General features: G+C 47.0%; 1 protein-coding gene across 4 annotated transcripts in view; it reads left to right on the plus strand.

Moving 5' to 3' along the window:
- Positions 1 to 18,685, plus strand: part of TRIO (trio Rho guanine nucleotide exchange factor) — a 356,945-nt gene that overhangs the window by 267,206 nt on the left and 71,054 nt on the right. For all 4 annotated transcript variants that reach the window (XR_012000490.1, XM_072752731.1, XM_072752732.1 and 1 more), the window contains one exon: positions 6,814 to 7,057. Coding sequence is in view for 3 of the 4 variants with exons in the window: in XM_072752731.1 (XP_072608832.1) it covers positions 6,814 to 7,057 (244 nt within the window). In the remaining variant the exon portion in view is untranslated. The remainder of the gene's footprint in view (positions 1 to 6,813; positions 7,058 to 18,685) is intronic.

The raw sequence follows: 18,685 nt of genomic DNA on the forward strand, positions 1-18,685 counted from the left end.
CGCCCACCGTGTGCTGCCAGCCCGGGACAGGTGCTTCGGTGCAGTAATGCACAGGGAGACACAGACACACACACACACACACACCAGCAGCCTGTGTGACAGGGTGCACCTGGCGTCTCTTGCTTCCTTTTGCTAATCTTGATCTTCTGTTTTCCTAAGTGACTCTGGTTTGGTTTGGTTTTATAATTTTTTTTAATTTTTTTTAAATTTATTTATGATAGTCATACACAGAGAGAGAGGCAGAGACAGAGACAGAGGCAGAGGGAGAAGCAGGCTCCATGCACCAGGAGCCCGACATGGGATTCGATCCCGGGTCTCCAGGATCGCGCCCTGGGCCAAAGGCAGGCGTAAACCACTGTGCCACCCAGGGATCCCTGGTTTGGTTTTATACTTTTTAACACTTTTTTAAGTGCTCTCATAAAACCACAAAGCGGAATATAGTCTTTGATAATTTTAATCAGAAAAACAAAATCGCCCACACTGAAGTAGAAAGCCTCAGTTCTTTATTCTTTCCTTGTCCTTCTTACTGTTTTTTAGTAGGCTCCATGCCTAGCATAGAGCCTATCTCAGGGCCTGGACTCACAACCCTAAGATTAAGACCCTGAGCTGGGATCCAGAGTCAGATGCTAAGCTGATTGAACCACCCAGGTGCCCCAGAAAGCTTCAGTTCTAAGAAAAGGCAGTTTTGTTTTGTTTTTTTAAATACAAAGTTTGGCTAGAAATGTAACAACAGTGTTTACAAAAACAGTGTTGCATTGAAAGGTGCTTTTTAATGTAAATTTTACAGTAAGGATCAGAGTTACTATTGAAGGTGTTTGGATTCAGCCTTGAGGCTGGAGGTTTATTCTAGTCACTCTTCCTTTTGGTGAGAAGCCCAGTCAGCTGGCTAACTCTCCATCAAAGGCAAAAAGAGTCATTTCACAGTAGCTTTTCTGGATGAAGGGTGGTTTTGCTTACTCAGTAGATAGGTTTCTTTGGGCTAAAGTGTCTTACAGAGATGACTTGGGTTAGTGCAGGTGGTGGTCGGCTGTCTACTTTCTGGCTCTTAGGCCTTTTTCTGCGTTAACTAACTAAGGTTCTCATTAATTTGCCACCACACACCCCCAGGGTCCATTCATCTCCCGTTCTAGTATGTGGAGCGAGGGGAAAGTTGACATTTACAGGTCAGCTTCTGTGAAGTCTTCAAGCCTGATACATAATCGCTGCCCTGTCTCCAGTTGGCCTGCCTTTTTACATTTAATGCTTGCCTTCTCACTTGTGGCTTTTAAATTGGTTTTTGTTTTTTTTTTAACATCTAATTTTCCATTGTACGTCAAGTATATCACAAGGTCAAGGAGGCCTTGGTTCCAAGAATTATTTTGGTGTCAGAAAACCAATGTGCGATCATGTCAGTAAAGAATTAATATCCCTGAATACCATACTTGGTGTTTCTTTTCTGGATGACACATTTCATATGGTAAGCTGCTGCTTTTGGGAAAAAAAAATCTTTTCTTACCAATTTCTTTGTGTGTCTGTGTTGTAAAAAACATAGAAAATTTACCCTATTGATAATTTTTTCAGTTCCTACAGATTTCTTTCTGTACAGCTTTCTTTCTCTATGTGTGGGAGCCCATGACAGAGGTCCTCCCTGAAACTCATCAGCACATTTTAGTGAAGGTTTCTCCTGTGGACTTGGTTTCGGGGTTAGGGTGAGTGTGGGGCCTGCTGCTTATGTCATTAAGCCTGTCACTAATCAGCCTAAAGCCCATGAGAAGCCCGGGTGGGTAGGCCTGGGGGGTTGATGCGTTTCCTTGGGGAACCCTTAGGGCTGCTAGGGGCTGCCTGTCTCTTGTAAGCATTGCCAATAAGGGAGCTGTACTCTCTAGTCCCCTTTAACCAAGCAACCAGTCCTTAGTCCGCTCCATGTGAAACCTCCACAAAACTGCAAGACTCTTGTGAGGTTCCTGAGTTACTGAACTGTACTGGGCTGTAGGCTGTGACTGTTCACAGAGTTGAGACACTCTGTTCTTCGGGGGGAAATGGCTTTTATTAGACCACAGTGCTGCTTTCCTTTTGAATTGCTCTCAGAAAATTGGCCAGACACCTACCTGCAGTTGACCTTAGGCTCTTGAAGTGGAATCATTTGCAGCAAGGGCTCCATCGTCCAAGGCCGGTGGTGAAGAGCCTGCTCTTCCTTCCACAGAACCTGCCCCGAACTCACCTTGGAGCTCATCATGCAAACTAGGCGTTTGCTGTTGTCTCTGCAGACCTCTGTGTGAGACTGCCTCATTTTTGTGCCCCGGGGCAGGGATGCACTGAGGTGGTGGGCTGAGAAGTCCCCAGCCCTGGGTCTGTTTTAGTTACTTTTGTCAGCTGGGTTCAGGCAAAGCAACAATAGAACGTAGTTTCTCTAGAACACCTAAACAGTAAAGTTCTGTTCTGTGTGGTGATTGTTGAAGATTCACATGCCAGTGACCAGAGATGAGTGTTTCATTCTTCTGGGTGAAAGCCCACAGCTAATGTTCACTTCCAGTCTTTCTGGAAAGAATTTAGGCAGAGAGACCCTGATTTGATTCTGCTGATTGTCTGTGGGTCTGGGTCATTGGCATTCTCCCGGGAGCCCTCATTGAAGGACATGAGGTGGTCCTGCAGGATACGTTTCCAGGCTGGTTTCCATGGTCCGTGTGCTAAGTCCTGTTCACTGCCATGCTTTTTAGTCACCATGGTGGTTTTTTTAAAGGAGAAAAACAGAAAGATGGCGGCGGTGGGGGGTGGGGGACGGACGACTGTCTTCTATGAATTTCACAAGATTTAATGTCAGTTATGGAAACAGACTTTCATAAATTGCGATCCTAAACTCAATGCATGTGGTAAGGAGCCTCCAATAGAAGTCCATAAAATACACAGAAGTGAACAAAATACTGTGAAAATGTTCTCAAAGTACAGTTGGAAGGGAAAAGTGAGTTTTTAAACTAGATAAATGGAATGGTAATTCAGCATAGTAATGCATTTGGGTCACTGGTGTAGAAGTAGCATTGAAAACAGGTACTTCTCAGTTGTACTTAAGATGTTTATTATCAGAACCTTTTCTACTTAGGAAATTAATTCTTAAAAGGCCATCATGATTTGCATTGCTTCCTCAAAGTAGTTATCTTAAGGCTTTTACTTTTTAAAAAAAAAAAAATTTTTTTTTTTAATTAGCACACTGGTTTTGAAGACTGGCTTTGTAGTAAGTTTAAAATATTCAGATGTGAACATTGAGACCAATGCATAGGATTTCTGGGCCCCAGAGAACATCCTAATAGTCCTCCCATTTAAAGATTTGTACAGGAGATTCTTATGGAAAAGCCAAGCAGGTACAGTGTTTTCTGACGACAATTTTTAGCAATGTTGAAAATAGATTCCTGTACTAGATTTTGTTGGTAAGTTCTCCAAAGTCACTGAAAATGAATTTTAACTCCATATGATATTCTTTGTCAGAATAAGCTTGATTTTTCTTAGGCTCGGTCAAGTCCACAGATGTTTCCAATAGTTTTTGATGACTCTGTAAGGGGCTAAGGAGTCGGTGCCAGAAATAGAGTCGAGCTTAACACTCCTCTTTGGGCAGCCCTCTTCTCCCCTTCCCACCCTTCCCCCACCTTCACAATGCACCACATGGCTTTGAGCAGTCTGAAAAATTAATAAAACGCCCAAGAATAAAGCTAGCAGAGGACTGGTGATGAGAATGTGTCTTGAAGTTGTGCTTCCCAGGGCCGGGGGTGGAGACATGTCCAGGTAGTGTGAGGGGCTTGCAGCATGGGGCCCCGGGTAGGGGGCAACACGCTGTGCACACACAGGCACAGGCAGGTCACCGGTAGCATGGGAGAGCTCCAGCAGACCTGAAGGGGGCCACCGGAAATATAGGCCCCACGGGGCCTTAGCACACTGGACTCCATATTGAGGCCTCTTCACTCGTCACGCCTTCCCTGGGACAGTAAACATTCCTCCTGTTTTGTTTTTTTTTAATATTTATTTATTATTTATGACAGAGAGAGAGAGAGAGGCAGAGACACAGGAGGAGGGAGAAGCAGGCTCCATGCCAGGAGCCCGATGCGGGACTCGATCCTGTGACTCCAGGATCGCGCCCTAGGCCAAAGGCAGGCGCCAAACCACTGAACCACCCAGGGATCCCCTCCTCCTGGTTGTTACAGGGATTAACCACTTCCAGAATGTGGGGTTTTATGAGGAAAATTCTCCTGCCAGGGCCTCTACCTTTAACTTTTTAACGTTATCATCTTTGTTCACAGAGAAGCATTTAAGGGTGAGCATGGGTTTCCCACCAAGGAATTTATAAAATTTAGAAGGGCATTAAACTTTTGTGAGAAATCTCATTTGTGGCCTAGCAGAGACCTTTCATTTTGTTGATATTTGTACTTTATTATGGAAGGGTTTTGTTTTGTTCTGTTTTGCTTTCTGTGGTTGTCTTATGGACATGTGTTTCTGATTGTGAATATCTAAACTTTCTCTCAAAAGATCAGCTGTTAGAACAGGAGGATGATGAATAGCATGGGGCATGCCAGGGCGCTGGCCGACCATGAGCCCGTGCAAGAGGCACGGATTCCCAGTTCCCTCTGAGTCCATGGGAGCCGTGAGGCCTCTAGAGCCAGGCTGTTTCCCAGAGGGAGGCCCATCCTTCCACCCACCAGCCATAGCCCAGCCCACCTACTCTTGTCCTATGCCACTGCCCTGCAGGGGGACAGAAGCCGGGGCATGTGGCCCATGGAACACAGGTGGAGTCAGCTCCTGAAGTCACAGAAGAAAAGCCCATGTTTTATTTTGGTTTTTCAAATGCAGTGCGTTCCATTTTTAGAGCAAGCCTATTTTGCCTTTTTCACTTCTGCAAATGATTGCTGCTGGATACAAAGCATTGGATGAGCTGTGCATCCTGTACCTGCTTATACAACCCCTGTACCTGCCATTGTTGACACTGGGGCTCAGGGGGTACTCAGACGGGCCCCCTCTCTCCCCTCACAGCCAGGCATGGAAAGTTCACAGGAAAATAACAGACCTCCTTGCTGGTGCTGATGGCATCCACACACATGCATAACCCAAGATATGGCTCGTTTCAGAATTAAGACACAATTTATTTAAAAGCTAAGCGCTAAGATAAATGCAAGAGCACCTTCTCCAAGGGCTTTGATGGGGGAATGGACAAAGCGAGGACATGGGGGCTCTGAGCAGACAGGATCTCATGGGCTCAGTGCAGGCAGGACTCACCTCAGGGCTGGGAATCACATGAGGAGGAGCCACAGAATGGACCTGGCAGGGTGGGCTGGGACCTGGCCGTCGGGGCTTTCCATCCCATGCTCGGGAATTTGGGTCTCAGGTACTTGAATGGGAGGCTTCACGTTTCAAAAAGGCAACTGCCAAAGTGCTCACATGGCTTGAAGGTGAGCATGGAATGTGGCAGGGAGGACACCACAAAATCCAGATGAAATATGGCATAGCCGGGCAGAGGAAGGAACTGATACAAGAGATGCCTTAGATCTATTTGACAGCATTTGGAGAGCACGAGTTTTTAGTGTGGGTGACTTAATGGTGATACCATTATCCAAAAGGCACCAATGGAGAGAAACAAAATGGGGAAGCGGTTAATGAGACTCCTAGACTCACTGCTTTGGAGGGAAATGTCCAAAACGGTCTCTGGCTGTTATCTGGGATGTCTGCTTGGGGAGAAAGTAATCAGCACAGGGGATGTGCTTACAGAGCTACGTTGGGGCACAGTGGACAGGCAGTGGAGCTGGAACCACCTGGGGCTACCTGGATTGAGAGGCCAGAGGGGCCAGTCCAAAGACAGGGAGCTGGTTCACGACATTCTCATGTAAGAGGGTTGTTAATGAACACGTGTATATATGAGCTGCCCCCAGGTGTGAACAGTCTGAAGGGCAGACATACGAGGCACAGGCCACAGCAAGCAGGTGGCCGCAAGAAGGCCACACACCTGTTTTATAAGCAGAGATCATGGCATTGATGTCCATTCTAGAGTTTATGGGTATGCTCCAAAGGGCCTAAGCATTTGTAGAATTTTAATGGACAGAAAATGGGAGTGAGCTTAATGAGAGGAGAGAAGGAGGGAAGAGAGTTTCAGGCCAGAAAGTACACAGCGTATGGGAAAGAGCGAACATCCACAGAGTATATAGAATGGTGTGCTGAAAACCACGGCATGGGCAGGTGGCCTGGAAAGGATGGGGAGTGAGAGTGCCCACTAGGAGGCATCCTGGAAGGTTTTGAAGAGAGAATAAGGCACGCTCTACACACACGTAGGGATCTTGTGGCCTCTTCGGCCTCCCTGCTGTGGGCTGCTCCGCGTCGGACCCCAGTGGTGCCAGAGAGTCTGCACACGAACAGTGTGGATGCTCAAACGCCAAGTAGGAACTAAAATTTTTGAATAAAATCATCTATCACATTATCTCCATATGGTGTAATGATCTCCCAAATGGCCTTACAACATGGGTTTTACTAGTTTGCCCTATGTTTAAAAATGATTATTGTAGCACATTTTGAGTAGGGAGAGAATACTATCTCTGGCACAAAATGATATGGACACTCATCTGAAGAATCGTATCCAATTCTGACAGTGAAACCCTCAAAAATCATAATCACACATTAAAACACACAAAAAACTCAATAACTACCCATGTAATTCCAAAGAGAAATGAAGAAGCCACCAAACTGGAGAGCCCCTCATTCAGGTGGTGGCAAGTCACTGCCCCAGCACGCAGCCGATCCAGGTCAGCCTCACCCGCGGCAGGTGCAGTGGCTGGGGCTCTCTGACGTGTCCCTCTCCCTCCCCAGCTCTCTGGCGGCTGCGAGCTGACAGTGGTGATCCACGACTTTACCGCCTGCAACAGCACAGAGCTGACCATCCGCCGTGGCCAGACCGTGGAGGTTTTGGAGCGGCCCCACGACAAGCCTGACTGGTGTCTGGTGCGGACCACCGACCGGTCCCCTGCTGCAGAAGGCCTGGTTCCCTGTGGCTCTCTCTGTATCGCCCACTCGAGAAGTAGCATGGAAATGGAGGGTATCTTCAACCACAAAGGTAGGAATCACTAGGCACAGCTGGCTAGTGCCCACTGGAAATGAACCTGGTGCTTCTGTCCCTGTTTCTCTGCAGTCTGATGATAGGTATGATCCCTCCTTGTCACTCGTGCTTCAGGCCGTTATCACTCTGCCTCTGAGCCTTTGTAACTCTTCAAGAGCTGGAATGGAAATGAGGATTTCATGTGTTGCTCAGAAATAATGATTGCCTTGTTTCCCAAAATGATACCGGTTTAGAGAATGAGAAGGAAGCTGCTCTCTTTGGGCCAGTGTTATTCATAAGTTGAGAACACAAAGAAGGTACCATTCTCCTCTCTGGGATGAAAGCAGGTAGAGGAGGTGGGATCATATCCAGCATCTCCTTAATGAGGTTTTCACATTGTGGATTCTTTATTTGGTTAGCGTTTAAATCCTGGGAAATCAAGCCTGCAGGCCCTGAGTTTAGCCACACCTCCTTTCTGCCACATAAGGTATCTCAGAACATGCCCCTGTGCCCAGGCTCCCCACGCAGTGATGGAATGGAGCTGGCCCTGAGGGAGAGGGTGGCAGGTTGGGCAGGGCTCTGACCAGAAGCACTTTTGAAAGAAACACTTTTCCCCCTGAAATGACAGGGCATTTGAACCAAACCGCATTTGGCATTCCTTGGTGATTCTTTTATTTAAAGGTAACTGTGGCAAGACTACTTTTCACGTGTGTCTACATGGGTCAGAAATGGGCTCCTGGTGAGGGTATGAGAGCGTGTTTGTCCACGATGTCTAGCGTGGGAGCTGCTCGACAACTGCAGCCACTGAGCACTTCAGACGTGGCCAGTCTGAACCGAGATCTTCTGCAGGTGTAAAAATACATGCTAGATTTTAAGACCTATCATGAAAAAAACAGTACGTAATTATTTTAGAGTCAATATAGGTTGAAACGATAATGTATTTTGTAGAGTTAAATAAAATGTATTATTATAATTAATTAATGTCTTCATTTCCTGATCCCCTTTACTTTTTAAAACTGGCTACCAGAAAATTGTAAATTGCATATGCAGCTTGCACTACATTTCTATTAGACGGTGCTGGTTTCATCTTAGTGAAAAGCAAATTTGAGACCTTAAGCCCTTTTGAGAAACATTGGTCATGTGTAGCTTCTGGAAAAGTGTGGAATGTGTAGACTTTATCTGCTTTGAACTGTATTGTGTTGTGGCCTTCGTGTCTCTGTACTGCTGGCAGGTGGCGGACTTCCAGACCTGGGGGATGCATTTTGCTTTCCTGAGAGCAGATCACCATACTCTGCCTTATTTCAGTTCTTTCCTCTTGATTATGGAATATTCTGGTCACTTTCCCCACGTGTCCTCTGTGTCCTCTTTGCTTTCCTCATGACCTGTCTCTATGCCCATATGCTGGCTGCGGAGGTGCATTACACTCAGTGTGGCTGCACAGGATAGTTACTGGTTAGCTCGCTGCACTAATTACAGGCACAGTCAGGGTCCAGATTCCCCAGGGCCTAAATGTGACCTGATTGTCACTTGAGGAAGAAACTAGAAGAATTCGGCAATCATTTTTCCAGAAAGAGAATCTTCTGATTTTGGCCAAAGCTGAGGTGTCCGCTTTTGTTCCTGACGAGGCAGTCCCAAGTTTTGGAGCAGCATTGGATTCCCCCTGCCCTGGCCCTTCAGCCCCAGGAGGGGTCTGTGCTGGGCCAGCCCACTGCCTGAGTACTTGCAAAGTTGCATAATATATTTCAGTCCTTGAATTTGAGTTGAAAATTAAGTACAACTTTTCCCCTCGAGTTTCTCACACAGGAGCCCTGGTGAGCTTAAGCATGCTACAAACAACACTTGTTCTGAAAGATTTCTTTTTTATATGTGCCTCTCCCATGGTGTGTTCTTTGCTTCCTGGTGTTCACAATTACAGGCTAGCCAAGAGGAAAGAACTATGTATTTATCACACTTTGTCCTAAAAAGTTCTTAGGGAGGTTGGGTTTTAAGTTAAGTACCAATTTGTTCCCTGGGCCTTTTGTCTCTGCTATTCGGTGACACTTTAGCACCTGAGAAGTTACCCCTTGCCTCTGAGAAGCCCTTTCATGCTCTTTTCTTTAACGAGAAGGTGTGTCTTCATTCAGTAAAACCTGATGTAAACCAACAGCTAGTCAGTAGGTGGGGGCTCAGAAACCTCCTCCATTTTTAACTTGTTTCCTGAATTTTTATTTTTCCAATAATGCAGAGAAACTCCTAAGATTGTCTGTTTGCTTGCAGTGTTAGGACCTGGGCTTTAGATTAGGGGAGGGAACCTCTTCTTTTGGGCTCTGTGATAGGCCTCTGCAGTGTCCTGCCCATGTTCAAGTCCAGGAAATCAGGCAGCAGTGACCAGGGCTCCACCGGGGAGAACAGGCCTTTATCAACTAGGATGAGGATCTGGGAATGAAGTCCAAGAAAAACACACAGAGACTTGGGGAGCAAGAGGCCACTGCCACGTTGGGAAGCAGGAGATCTGGATTTGGCCCAGCACAACCCACAACCCTTCTTCTTGCTCTTATGTGGAAAGGAGTGTGCGCCACTATATTGCTCACACATTGGTGTGTGCAGGGCTGTTGGCACCTGCTGTGCCCATGCACCTGCTTGCTATCCAACATGTCATCTTGGGCCCCGGGCTGGACTTGAAGGATACTGCAGTGAGGAGTTCCATGTGGCCTCTTCTCTCAGAACTTGCTGCCCATCCCTGGTGCGTCTCCTCTTGACTATCCCAGAAAGTGGGTCATCTTGCCTCTTTCACATATTTCCAGACTCATGAAAGGTAGGGGCTTGTTATTACTTATCTGTCCCTAGTCACTAGATAGTTTCCTAGAAGCCTTGGATCCTTACTGCTCTGACTTCCCAGACAGGAGGCACGTTTACTGATTTCTCATTCCAAAATTTTCTCAGCTTTATTGCTTCATTTTTTTTTTTTTTAGCTTTATTGCTTCAATGATTTTTCATGACTCCCCAGTCCAAGCAACTTAAATTTCCATAAATTTCAAATATAAAGGTCATGCCTATTAAGGTCAAATGTCCGTTTGGTTGTGAATGGTATCTTAAAAATGGCGCTATGACTGTGGTATCAATACACCTTCCAAGGAGGGCCTGGTACTCCCTGTGAGCACTGCCCAGATTCCCGTGGTAGTTTTTCAGCACTGCTAGCATTGGAAATCCATTGCACAGTGAGAATACTTGGAATCTGTGAGCACTAGGTCTCTCTTACTTTCTGTGAACTGAAGGGATATAGGGAGAGGTTAAAAATATGACTTATTTAAAATGAACAGGAAATGTAATTGCTCAATTTGTTTTCCAAGGAGCTAATGTTGTGTCTGACCCTGGCTTCCAGCGTGAACATTATTCTGTTGAAAAATGCTTTCCATTTTGGGGGAAGGGCCCAACAAGGCAGGTTGCTGGTGGGTCAGTGTTTGTAGCCTGGCGGCTGGGGCTTCTGATGTTTCACTCCTGTCTTGCTCTGGCTGCTGTCCTACCTTCATGGCATCTCCGGCACAGGTTGCACGGACACGGAGCACAAAAAGGCAGAGTAAGGATTCAGCAATCCTCTTGCTCACGCAGTCTCTGTGTTTGCAGTTTGTACTGTCCGTGTCACATCCAAAGCACGGAGACTGTGCCTGCAGCCAGCAAGTGGGACGCACAGCCGGGGCTGACAAGCACACATCACCTGCTTTGCTGCTGAAACAGAGAGCACATAATCATCTTTAATCTCTCTGTAAATCCAAGGGGTTTTTCTTCCCTGCTATCTCAACTTGCAAAACTTGTTACTTTTCTCTGTTCATTTGCTTAGTCTAGGTCACAGAAAGTAAACAAGAATGTCAGTGGTGTTCACTGTCGTGATGAGGCCAGTGCAAAACCTCTCCTTTCCTGTGCTCCTCCAGCTGAGCGATTCAGCTTTTCTCTCTCTTCACCACCCAAGCGGCCCTATATGGTGGTGCTGGAGGGTTTCTCCCCACGCCCTGGTGGTGCCTGCAGCTGGTGCACCTGCGGGGGGGTGGGCGGGGGGGTGGATGCTGAAACCCAGGGCTGGTGGTGACACCACAAGATTTTTCTATGTGGTAAAATCCACAGAGCATAAAACTGACCATCCTAACCATTTTTAAGTGTTTACTTCAGGAGCATAAAATCCCTTCACATCGTGTTCCATCACCGCCATCCATCCACGGCGCTCCTCTTCCCAAACTGAAGCCGTGTCCCCAGTGGACACTATGCCCCGTTTCCCTCCCCCAGCCACCAGCAGCCACCATCCTGCTTCCCGTGTCTTGGAGTTTGACTCCTCCTGGGTCCTCATGCTGCATTTCTCCTTTTGTGACCGGCTTATCTCACCTCACACGATGCCCTCTCACCCGTTTGTGGCAGCTCAGTGTGTCCTAAGGCTCCCTTGTGTGTGGAGACATTGGGGTTACATCCAGCTTTAATGCTGCTGTGCCCTGGAGCGTTCAGATGACTCAGATCCCTGCTGTCACTGCTTTGGGGAGTGTACCCAGGAGTGAAATTGCCAACTCCTATAGTAATTTTTTTTTAAATTTTCTGAGCATGCCCACCACATTGGGTGACCTTGATCTAAATAACATATTTCAAACATACTCTTTTCTCCTCTGCCACCCTTGCCACTGGCCCGCCGCATTCATTCCTCTCACTGCCACTGAAACACAGATCCATCATGCTGCACCCCTCAGAGTTCTTCAGGGACTTGTTGCTCAGGGAATAAAATCCCAGTCTCCTGACATGTCCTCCAGGGTGTTGGGCCTCACACGTGTGTGCACATGTGCACGCGCACACACACACACACACCCAGGTGCACACACACCCTCTTCTTGGTGTGGTACATCAGATAATGGGTGGAGGTTGTCTTACTCTCTACCTGACACACTCTGTCCCTTTTTACCATATAAATGAAAAGCCCTAAAGGGAAAAACAATAAATGTATCCCCTGAGTCTGTGGAGGTGGGGGGGAGGGAAATAAATCATGCTGCGGTTAATAGAGGATTTCAACACAAAGGCTAACCTGAAGGTAACCTGAGGAAGTCCCCATGAGAAGCAGTCAGGATCAGAGATCCACAAGGAAGTACAGAGGAACTCACCGAGGGTACTTTAAAACATTTCAGCACGAGTGGCGGGTACAGATAAGGTGCTAAACTTACAGATGCATTGGAGGCACGGCACAGGTTCTAAAGAACGGGACTGACATGGGAGGCAGCAGAGAGCCCCAAGAGGAAGGGAGAACAGAGAGCAGGGCCCAGGGAGTAGTGCGCATGGGGGCAGGGGCTCCACTGGGAGGTTGGGAGGTTCTCTCTGCAGCGGGTCAGTGTGATTCACTGTGTCCAGTTCTGCTTTATGACTTTTACTTTAAAGATACGCACTTTACCAGGATAGATTCATTCTGTGGGGCCATTTCTTAAAGTTCAGAGAAATGGACCTACTTTGTATAACAGGAGTTGCTCCTCAGAATCACAGGTAATTTCTTAAAATGAATGAGTGAATGTGCCCAGAGCCCATGCCTGGATGTCAAAGCTCCACATCTGATTCTCAGGGAACTGCTGGCCGCAACCACTATGTGTAAAATTGGGCCACGCTTCCCTTCAGGCCCAAAACGCAGTGCATCTGAGCCCTTGTCCTCAGCCTGCCTGCCTCAGCGCCTGGGTGCTATGAGCTGGTGGCTCTGCCTGTTGGTGGGTGGCCACCCCACCACCCACTTCCTGGCTTCGGGAGGAGGCCAGGTCTTCCCCATGCTCTCAGCTTCCATGTCTCTCGGTCTCCATTTTGTGGAAATGAGACCAGGTGAAGGACCTTCGCAGAGGTTTACTGTCGTGGGAAGTACAGACTCCACAGGCCACCAGGTCTGTCCTCTCCCAGGCGCCCCAGCCCCACTGCCTGCATTCCCAGGCTGTGCCCATCGTCAGGTGGCCCCCAGCTCAGAGGACATGTCAAAGCCGTGTCCCTCCTCAGAATACAAGCAGGCACTAAGATTCCTCACCCCCATCCAAACTGCTTCCCCAGCTCCCAGGACAGCATCAGCCTACACAGTGCACCTGACAGAGAGATGTCTTGTCCTCTACCGACAGGAGTCATGGCCTTGCCCTGTGCTCTCCACCCCCACAACTGCCACCCAGAAAAACAGCAGCTCTATATAGACTAAGTAAGGTCTAGAGATTTCTCTGGAAATCTCTACAACCAAAAACACAGCTTCCCTCCAAGGCCTCTTTCATTTCCTCAAGTATATTGGGGATGATTGAGTTTAAATTTGTTCAACTCCCATATCCTCTTTCCCAGATCATGAAACACTCTGTGCTGAAGGTGAGTGAATCAAAGTCTCGTACCTCTTATAACTGCTTATGACTTTTAAATGATCTAATAAGTTCTCAGAAGACGTAGGGCATTAATTAAAAAGGCTTTAGTGACATGAAAAATTTTAGTTATTCAACTAAATATTGTGGCTCTGGTATATTTAGACACTTACTTAATGCCAGATTGCCACTGTTAATCAGAAAACACACCCCAGGTATGGACACTTCAAACTCATATCAGCCCACATATTCCTTAAAATATATATATATAATGGAAGACCTGTGTACTTTTTCTAAAAATTAGCTTGGAAAAGAGCAGTTTTTAGCCTATGAAAACAGCTGCTAATGCAAATCCCTGGGGAGACAGACTAAGGAACACAGAGCCACACGGGGTACAAAGACATGGTCCTTCTGAGCACTGTGTAGCCAAGATGCAGGGATGGATTCAAGACCTGTGATTAAGGATCATTTGCTGTGCAACATGTAATTATGGAGCCGCACAAGTGAGCCATTACTCCGTGAATGCTTCATGTTGGAGGTATTTTCATGTTCCAACTTTACATTAAAGTGTTTATTAAAACAGGAAAAAACCATGAGCAGGTATTAAGATTGTCCATACTAGATGATCACAAAATTATATATGTAGCAAAGTCATAAACAACAAATGAGAAAACCCATCTTCCCACATTTGCTTTTAAATGGCCATGACACAGTGTTTAGGGAAAGAAGTATAAGGGAAGACAGGCTCTGCTCACCATGACTCATGGGCCGGGCAGGGGGTGGCTGCAGGTAGACAACAGAGGCATCCACATCCTGCTTCTCCGTGGCCTCGACTTTGCCAGCTGCCTCCTGTCTGACATTGGTACATGGCCAACTTGGCAATTTATTCGACAAACTGGGGTTGCTCTTTTAAATGTATTCACTCTGGGGCACCAGGGTGGCCCATTCAGTGAATCATCTGCCTTCAGGTCAGGTCATGATCCCGGGGCCCTAGGATGGAGCCCCACGTCGGGCTCCCTGATCCCTAAGGAGTCTGCTTCTCCCACTCCCTCTGCCCCTCTCTCTACTGGTGCTCTCTCTCACTTACTCCCTCTCTCTCAAATAAATAGAATCTTTTAAAAAAATAAATTAAAAAAATCTATGTATTCACTCTAATTAGGACCTGCAGAAGCCGGGAAAAATTACAGAGCTGTTATGTTTGGTGAAAAACATTTTAAAAATCATGTGCTGGTTTCCATTACATGTTTTGACCATGAAGAAATGCTGTCCAAGGTGGGAAACGACAGCGGATCCCGGGCAGACTGAGTTTGCACAGGTCCTCACGGTTCATGTAGCAGATCACGGCTCTGAGAACTCCTGGTATGACAGCACCTAAGAGGTGAATGCCTCGCCAACCAGAGTGTGTTGTGGCTTTTGCTTCCGTGCTCCTTCCTGTGCTCAGAGAAGCATGAGACAATTTTGTGATCACGTTTCCAGAGCTAGCCTTCCCGTAAATGCTGAAGATTTGGGTCATTTGACTTAGATCCTGAGAGCCAAGCTGCCACTACGGGGCCACGGGAAGATCCATCAGCTCTCCCGGCTAGTTGTGGAGCACAGCAGGTCCTGGGATCTGTGGAAGCACAAACATGTGATGAAGACTTTGGTACTGGTTCTCAGAAAAACAGGGCGGCAAAACATTTGCACACAATTCCGGCAACCCCATGTTCAGAACTTTTTCTAAAAAAGAGAAGCAAAACCAGATTTTAAAACTTACTTTAACACATGTTGCATTTCACATCAAAAGTTAAATCGTGGAAAGGTGTAAGCTGAGACGTCTTCGTGCCACAATCCCCTTTGCTATGTATGACTAACCATGTTTATTTGTTTCTAACTTCTGGTGTTTTCTTAGGCAAATACAAACACATAATTACTCCTGCCCCCATGTTCTTAAATAAAAGATAGCATAGTTTGGCTTTTTTCACTTGGCCAGGCCTCGTAGAAGTCACTCCAGACCAGGAGATAGAGACATGCCTCGGCCTCTGATGGGCATGCTCACATCCCTGTGCACACAGCCAGGGTCCCTGATGGTGCACATGTGAGCCACACCGCAGTGCTAGCAGCCCACTGCCATCCCAGCTGTGCAGGTCTAGCTGTGAAATGGAATGCTCACACTCCAGTTGATGGCACATGCATTTCTGGAAAGCAAATTTTTGAAGAAGAATCACCCGAATCATAAATTAGCTATAGCAGAAAAATTCGTAAGCATGCTTTATGACATTTGCTTTGATCTGTTTTTTAAATTTTGGTAGGAGTCGTGATCTTTACCAAACCCTGAGTTCTCTAATATCATTTTACCCACTTAGAAAACTAAACTGTGCCCTTTGAATAAGGTCACTCTTAAAATCATTCAGATAAATTAAATCACGAGTTTTCATCTGACTCCAAGGAGGTGAGACTTTGATGGATGTTTTCCCACAGAACTCCGTGCAGGAGCATACAGTGGAATATTAATGTGAATCACACTTTATCAGTTTCTGTGAAATTCAGCCAAAAGGTTGCAGATTGGGAGTTTGCCACTCAATGTTAAGGGGCAGTAGTATCCAGAGAATAAACCGCATTCTGCAGTGCCATTGTTGCTTTCCATTTCTGCAGAGCTGTTTATGAACCCCCCGTCGCACCTTCACCTCAGAGAGTCATGTTCATGAGCTAGTGCTGTCCACGGGTTTTCAGATGGGCTCTGAAGCCTCCATACTTTCTGAAGCATTCGGTTTATCACTGAAACTTCACAATGAACTTTGAGAAATACTGTTTATATATACCACTGCCCCCAGTCTAATCTCCTTCCTTCTTGACTGACACCACGGAAGGGTCTTAGAGAGCCTAGAAGAAGGGTTTGTGGGGCTGGATGTAGTCAGAGGGTCAAGTGGCTGACCTTTGAGCTATCATCCCCACAGCCAGCTCCATCCAGAAGGAGGATCCTGCTCCCCTTCGTGGCATCCTGTGTGGACCAGAGCAGGGTCACCCTGGAATCTTCCGAGATGTGTTAGTGTCTGAGCCGTCGAGGGGCGGTTTGTGTGGTCTGACCAGCAGTGATAGGGATGCTTTGGACAGCTTGGTCATTCCACAAAGCTGAAAATTCAAGGAAGTCGTCATTTTCCCAAAACTATCCTAGCCAAGCTCAGGACCGGGGACCCGACGTGTTTATTATTTGAAGGGCCCTTGCATACATTGAAGAGAATTATAAACAGGCTCCTTTGCCTTGGCCACATTGCGAGGCAGCTGTGGGATTCTCTATTATTTCTAATTGGAATGTAGCCCTGTGTGTTCAACTGCATCTTTTCCCTTCCCACCCCTTTTCCTGCGTCTGCAGAGCTTTGAATTTACTAGAAGGAGAGAACATTGAAGTTCTGTTCTTAGAGATTAGTTTCGTCCTGTCTCAAAAGTAATTAGACCATTTCAGTCCTGGGTTATGGAGCAGATTGTTACCAGACAAGGGAGGAGGAGCATATTAGTCAGCTCTGGCTACCAAAATACCACAGACTTCATGGCTTCAACAACAGCAGTTTATTTTTTCCTAGCTCTGGAAGCTACGTGTCCAAGATCAAGGCATCAGCAGAGTTGGTTGCTTCTTAAGCCTCTGACATTTTAACCTAGTGACCTCTCTAAAGACCCCATCTCCAGCTGTGGTGGTGTTCCAACCTTCTGTGACTTAGGACTTTAACATACAAATTTGAAGGTGGAGGACAGTCAGCCTGTAGCAAAGGGTACTGTTGGAGCCTTAACAACTAACAGTAGGGGCGCCTTGGGGGGCTCAGTCAGTTGAGCATCTGATTTGATTTCGGTGGGTCATGATTGCAGGGTCGTGGGATCGAGCCCTGCGTCGGGCTCCATGCTGAGCATGGCATCTGCTTGAGATTCTCTCTCTCCCTCTGCCCCCACCCCATGCTCTCGCATACGTGCTTGCACATGCCTGCTCTCTCTCTCCAATAAAAAACCCCACAGTAATAGCAGGTGGGATGTGTGATGGCTTGCAGTGTGCCTGGCACTGCGCTGCTTTTTTTTTTTTTTTAAGATTTTATTTATTTATTCATGAGAGACACACACAGAGAGAGAGGCAGAGACACAGACAGGCAGAGGGAGAAGCAGGCTCCATGCAGGGAGCCTGACGTGGGACTCGATCCTGGGTCTCCAGGATCATGCCCTGGGCTGAAGATGGCACTAAACCACTGAGCCACCGGGACTGCCTGGCACTGCGCCTCTTGTCTCTACATTTAGTCTTCAGGGACCGAAGGGCACTATATGCCATATCATTCCCATTGTAGGAAGAGAAGATAGAGGCACAGAGAAATTAATTTGACCGCGCTTAGTGTTGGAAACTGGAAATTTAAGAACAGCAGTCAGACCCCACAGCTCAAGTTCTTCCCCACCGTGTATGCTGCTTCCACACAAGCTGGAAGGCGCCTTTGGTCCAGGGTATAGCCTCTTGAGACAAACTCCGTTGCTCAGACCAGCCATTGTTTGTGGAGGAGCTATCCCAGAAGCTGGCCTCCAAAGCCCACTATGACTGAGACTGTGTGCCTTCCTGGAGCTATATTGTACCCTCCCAAGAGGCCACAGCCCCTCCAGCAATCCCTTTGTCTGAGAAGGCTCCATTTTAACTTTCTCATTTGAATTATGGTAATTCCAGTTGCCTTCCATCACCCAAAGAAGTCCTCTTTGTGGGAATCTGTCTTGTTTTCTTTCCTTTGGGCCACTTCTCTCCTTTTCCTCCTCCTCTAGCTTTGGGACGTTCTGGTGGCTCAGTGGTTGAGTGTCAGCCTTCAGCTCAGGGAGTGATCCCGGGGTCTTGGGATCAAGTCCCACATGGGGCTCCCCTCAGTGAGCCTGTTTCTCCCTCTGCCTCTGTCTCTCTCTGTGTCTTTCATGAATAAATAAATAAAATCTTGGAAAGAAAATAGTTTTATCCTCCATGAGCTTTCTGTGAGTAAATGAATGGAAAAACCATTCCCCTGAGTAAACATTTTCTCCCTCCTCCCCTCCACCCCAGAACAATCAAAATCTGGCGCTTGGTGGTTTTTCTTGACAAATCTGGGGAAGTAAGCTTCCTGTCGGGTCTTCCCAGTCTTCCTCCCCCAGTGATTTTGTGGCCAGCATCCCACTCTCGAGTTGAGCAGAATTGGGACATCAGAGCATGTATTGGCTATCGGTTTGGTGACATCGCTCTAATTTTTTGAACACTGCTGTTTTTTGTTATTTTTTAGGGAACACTTTTGTGAGGTTCCCCTCTCATGTTGCCATTCTGCAAATAACCCCCAGTGCTGGTGCAAACAGAGAATGTCACACAGTGAGTTAA

This window comes from Vulpes vulpes, chromosome 3, assembly GCF_048418805.1.
Source record: "Vulpes vulpes isolate BD-2025 chromosome 3, VulVul3, whole genome shotgun sequence".
In the NCBI taxonomy this organism is placed as follows: Eukaryota; Metazoa; Chordata; class Mammalia; order Carnivora; family Canidae; genus Vulpes; species Vulpes vulpes.